Genomic DNA, 5961 nt, shown 5'->3' with positions numbered 1-5961 from the left:
TCAGTTATATACAGTCTACTCTCCTTTATAAACATCAGCCTCATGATGATCAGGACACTTGCTAAGTAGTCAACTATAGTGCCAGCCTCTACTGACTAGGACTATAGATATATTGTTCTTTCCATCAAGACACCAACAATGACACCACTACGGCAACAACTCTACTCGTCATTTTTCTGAGTCTGCAAAAATGATGGGTGTGTTTGGCTTGCAGTACTGCTGACTGACCACTAGGTGGTGCTTCATAAATGGACCAAGTTTGGGCTATTGCACTTGCAGTACGAGTATTGGACTTTGAATGCAGCAGGCACTTTTCACCTTCCCAGCCTTTTCTGTTAAGGCTTCTTTTCTTTTGGTGAGGCTGTAACATCATAAAAGCCATGACACTGCAAATTATAACCATAAACCAACATCCTGTGCTTTTATTATCTCTACACATCCAAGGCAGTATGGCCATGGGCCATGCTAGCCTGGATACCAGACCCAGTGCATTAGAGGATAAACCTTGTCCAGGAAGCCCAATACCTCACTACCAAAGTAGGCACCCAATCTATATTATCAGGTAAATTTTGCACAGGGTCTTGGCATCAAAGTTTCTTGGGGGCTGACCTTAAAAGAGTGAGGAGCTAGCCTGTGTCAGCCCTGAAAACACTCTTACGCCCAGGTTAGGGTCATGCAGTCACTATCAGGGTGGTCGACATAGATTGCGGATGTCAGGCTGTTTGTCAGGAAACACTAGACAGATCTTACAACAAGAACAGAAACACTATACACTTCAAACAGATCAGGACAATAAAGGAGACCAGCTCAATGACACTACTGATCATCTGCAATCTTCCTTCCATGTTTTCTGCATGTGCCATTTATTTTTTGCGATGTTTGAGTTAGATGTTACTTTTCAGCCCTGATATTACACTACAGGTACTGTGTGGCATCTCTACGTACCTTCAAAGTTTGTCAACAGATCATGCGCATACTATACCAACATGTGCAGCCATTTCACTAACAAGTGATACAAAACAGGACATACATTGTACGTTTACGGGACTGTATACTTGTGTGTCAAATAGAACTTTGCTTACCTCCATTTTCATCTACAGCCCCTTCTAAGCTGAATGTTCCTGAAAGAAGAAGAAATTATGTTAGTGGAAAATTGTACAAAACAGTAACTTGATGTCCGATGCCATCAAGAACAATTTCTACTCATGATATCAAACATAATTATTAACAGTATGTGCCAATTTACAACAACCATACTAGTGATACAATGAAATATGCCAGGTCCCTGCAATCTCAGAAAACATTGAAATAGGATGCTTGCTTCATTATAATATTAGTATATATTACTACATAATTTGACATTGTCCCTGATAACTATCCTATTTCACTTCATTATTAATAAGCCAAAATCAAAATGTTTTGCCCAGCAAACCCTGTACACAGGAATAAACCCTAGTATTATCAAATCAAATGTGACATTTATTTCCTGTTTAATCAAATTCAATGTATGCTGCTTTCCTCCAATTTGAGGCCTCCAGCTTGACCTCCATGGATCAAATTTTCAAGGACTGTAGACTCTAGCATAGATCTTTGATGTGCAAACTAAGTTCTTTTTCTAATCACAGCAATCATAGATTGATATAAAAATGTTTGGTCCTGTAACAAGGTTACTTGCTGCTAGACCATAGCAGTGTGAACAACTATAGACCAGGCTGCGAATTTTGCACCCTAGAATAGTTACACTACACTGTAATTGCCATGCTTAAAGTGACTTGGTATATTAGAACTGTAATAAATCCAATAGCTGGTAAAATTGTGAAATACATTTTATTACCATGGTGACATTGGCACACACAGCTAAACTTTTGACACTCTGCTCTAGTTTTCCAATTTCACAACAGAGAAAAACAGCATGTTGCCAATTAGCCTAGCCTGATTTAATCGCGCTTCGTAGGCCCGTCCTACATTGCTGCGCCCATCACGGGGAGGAGCTTACCAGCTCCAGATAGCGAGTTTGCGTTACACAGACTACCAATTAGCCTAGGTATCATCCGATTTCTACTGGGGCTCCTTACACTCTCTCAGTCTCTGCCCTAAAAATTTTTAGGGCAACAAGTGCAAGGACTTGGAGGAGCCTGGTAGAAATTTGGATGGTACCCAGGCTAATTGGCAATGTACACAGTTTCACATATTCCATGATAATTGTTGGTATACACTGAAATAACTTCAACTGGCCCCTCATTTAACCAAACGGCACACAATTGCCTGTTTGACAATGTTATGGGAATTTACTCTGTGTTTATATAACAAGCCTTACAAGTTGAGGCCAGTTAGGTGACATCCCCAACACAAATAAATCTTACTGCTCAAGACTAGTAGGGCCTTTCAAATCTTCATTCTGACACATAAACATGTCCAGCTGTGTATGTCCTGAGACTGGGATGGGTTTCTGCAGTAAATCTGACCCTGGCCCCTGGGCAGGACCAAGCTCCAGACATAATACAAGAGGTACTAGTCTGCATGTTCGAACCTGAGACAGAACAAACATTCCAAGTATTGAGGTTCACCTTCTGGCCCACCTCACACCTGACACCTCATTTCCTGCCCACACAGTCAGTTCACCTGAGATAAAAACCTTCTCAACTGGACTGGTGTTGTTGTAAGGTTTGGGATTAGAATTACAGCCCTTTCCTTTCTATGTTCTGCCTTGGATTGTTGGAATGGGCAATATAGAACTTAAGTGCAAGAATCCCTGGAAGTTTTGAAAATGTTTTGAAGATAAAGATCAATGAGCACATTGGAAAATTCTTTGTGTAATATTGCTATGTTTGTGTCAGGGGCTGTCTTTTATTGTTTCCTGTAACTGTAAGTGTAAAACAGATTGCAAGTTCATGTAGGTAATAGGTACCAATCAATGGTGGTGTTTTTCTACATCAACACAATAAATGAGTTGATCTAAAGAATGCAGTATGAAAATGACTTCTGTATAAGTCATAGGAAAACCTTTGGAAGGACACCTTTGTATCCAAGTTTAGTTGAATTAGTGAAATCCAATAATCTAAGCTACTTGTACTTGTGTAGGCCAGGTGTGTAGGCATTTGACAAAAAATCTATGAAGACCACTGGGTAACTCTATATGAGGATATCCTGCCCAGACATGAACCATATGCCAGCCCTTTGCCTCCTACCCAACACAGATGGAACTGAAACTTCCTAAGGGACTGTCAGGAATGTCAATTTTCCCTGTCACTGCCAGACATTGCCCTTTTCAAGGTGTCACTCATGGTCACTTGTACACAGTGGGAACACCCAGCGTAGGTGTCAAGCCTTGTAAAACATGGCCTATAGTTGGCACCCTGTTCCAACTTGGGGAGACCGGGCACAGAGCCTCTGTACTAGAGCTGATCTCCATGCTGGGGAAGCGGATTTGGTTTCAGCTGATGACAAACAAATGTGATTTGGATGCCTTACAATCCAGAGTGGCAACTTCTGCTGATGGCCACAGAAAAGGCTAACAAAGGATCGTCTCATGTATAAGAACAAAGTGGCAATAGACAAATAAAGACATTTGCTTATTGTAATGAAGCAAGACTGACGCTTTTGTTGGTGTAAGCTGATTGGATCCAGTTTTCTCAGTTAAACCACTCAATTGTGGCTGTTGTAAAGGTGGCTTACTATCAACAACATTACATCTGAAAAGAACATAATTTGATATTCCTGCTCTGACTTAAAAGCACTTGATTCAGTATACAATATACACAACTACAGCTTTTCTCATGTAAGTGCTAATGATGAAGGAAACAAGTCTCAGCACCCCAAACGTTTGTTAACTCTTCAGCCCACCACGCATCTGTTTAACACATCCATTTCAAGTATCAATCATGAAACCCCCTACAGGAAAATGGGCTGTTTTCCCACGGCCATTCTTTTCCACCTCCCATAACCTATCATTTGATGCAGCAGATTTTCCTCTGCCCTGTAATTCCATACTAGTCCCCATAGATGGCTTTAGATCTATCCATGATAGCTGGATATGCAGCTGGAATGGCAAAATAAGCAGTCAAAAGAAGAGCCCTTTGAAACAAAGCCTCCATCCCACTTTCCGGACGTCTGCAATGAGATCACAAGGTAGACGCAGTACTAGTGGAAATGTTTCTTCTTTCGAATACAGTGAAAAGGTCTCTGTAAGATGTAGACATGCACAATTACACCAGCATCCTCTCTTGTTCCTTTGGATCAAAGCTACAAGGACATTGCCATGAAGGAGAACCGACAGACGAAACGAACTAGGCATAAGGCAAGGCTGCTCTGAACCTGGAGAGCTTGATCATGAGTATATACAATAGCGAGTTACACAAGTAAGGCCTAATGCTGCCAGGCCATCCCTGTCCATCCTATTGGTTCAATCCAGATGTCAATCACTTCTGTTATGTGCTGAATTCTCCACATGCTCAGAAGTCTTTCTTCCTCTCTATACTCTCCTTTGGGCTCTATTTTCAGCTCACAGCTCACTTTATTTATAAAACAAGCACTGTGCATTGGCAAAAACCCATAGATATGTTGTGATAGGATAGTGATTGGGAAATAAAAATACCCTTCACTTTCTGTGGCCTGAAATGATCATGAAATTTGGTCTAACATGAAGACAGATCAAGTGAATAAAACAGAGACCTTAAAATAGAGTTTGTTGCTGGTAAGGGAAATGCCGTGTTTCCATTTCAGCTGAGTGATAACAGTCTGGCAAAGTGTGCAAACTGTGTAGGTTATCTATTTCACAAATAAACGGAGACTGAGATCTTTGAACATGTTGAGAAACGCTCTAGACTCAGGAATTTGTTCAACACTGACAACAGGAACCTCCAAGAGGGTCGAGGGTACTTTTGTACTTAGACAGAAAGCATACAGATCCGTCTGGAACGGTCTGAGTATTTCCTAAGTAGGGTTCGGTTGTGTTTGGCGAAGGAGGGCAGGAAATGCAAGCCATACCAGTCGTGTGGCTGAGCTATATCAAAAATTAACTCAATCAAAGCATCGGGGCAAGAGGTCATCATTTCAGTAGTGGAACTTTGGTGGAAGTGAGAATCGCACTTTTGTCCGACTTTCTCATGGAAAACATGTGTGATGGCGACAATCGAGCCATCTTGTTAAACAGGGCTTGGTTGGTGTGCGGAAAGTCGTAGGAGAAAAACCGCACAAAGCGGGGGTGAATAGCGGGGAAATGAAAATTTCATGGCGTTTTGAAGTACCGTCGCCATGTTGCACTTCTTTTTTCTTGGTGTGTAGCAGTTTTCTAGTGTGGCTACAAGCTAAGCCGTTACAGAAACACAAGTGTCTAAAGTACTTAAGTACTCTAATTTTAGCAAACTTGTAGGAAAGAAATTTTATATAAACTTGGGAACAACAGAACTTGGCTGCGCGTCGACCAAAAAACCGCTTCACGTAATTTTTTCTAGCACCACACACGACAACCTGAAACTTTTTCAAGCAACTCCCCAGAACATGCAAACGAAAAAAAGAAACGAAAGAGATAACGTTACATACCTTGAGCAGAAGTGGCCACCCAGAATATCGTGGTGCAGAGCAATATTCGAAGCACCATTTTGCTCTGTGTTAACTTGGCCGGCTCTTCTGGCCGGGTTCAGACCTCAAACTGAGAGTGCACGCTGAATAGGGCGCCTTGTGCTCCGGACATGGCATCGGCCACATTTTGACAGGGGAGCATTTTCTACAATTTGTATCTTTTTATCAACACTACAGCATTAAATATAATAGAAATCTCTAAATTAAATTCAAATATTTTAGATATTTTGTAATAATATTAATAAGGATATATTTGTACACTTTTACTATTCATAAATAGCATAGTAAATATAAGTATCGCCTTTTTGCAAGTAGAATGATCTGGCGGGGACTTGTAAATTGATCTTGCAAGGGGCGAGGCGTCCTTGTTTGATTAGTTCT

At 41.1% G+C, this 5961-nt stretch overlaps 1 protein-coding gene across 1 annotated transcript in view; it reads right to left on the bottom strand.

The window, feature by feature from the left end:
• LOC118408193 (laminin subunit alpha-2-like) overlaps positions 1–5712 on the bottom strand; it is a gene marked incomplete in the record, with an annotated part of 72598 nt that extends 66886 nt beyond the window's left edge. The window contains 2 exon segments of the mRNA XM_035808830.1: positions 1083–1121; positions 5542–5712. Coding sequence (XP_035664723.1) covers positions 1083–1121; positions 5542–5599 — 97 coding nt within the window.
• Positions 5713–5961: the final 249 nt, after the last annotated feature.

The sequence above is a fragment of the Branchiostoma floridae genome, chromosome 2, assembly GCF_000003815.2.
Source record: "Branchiostoma floridae strain S238N-H82 chromosome 2, Bfl_VNyyK, whole genome shotgun sequence".
NCBI lineage: Eukaryota > Metazoa > Chordata > Leptocardii > Amphioxiformes > Branchiostomatidae > Branchiostoma > Branchiostoma floridae.
The sequence above is the reverse complement of the archived record's forward strand: the minus strand, read 5'-3'. Positions and strand labels throughout refer to the sequence as shown.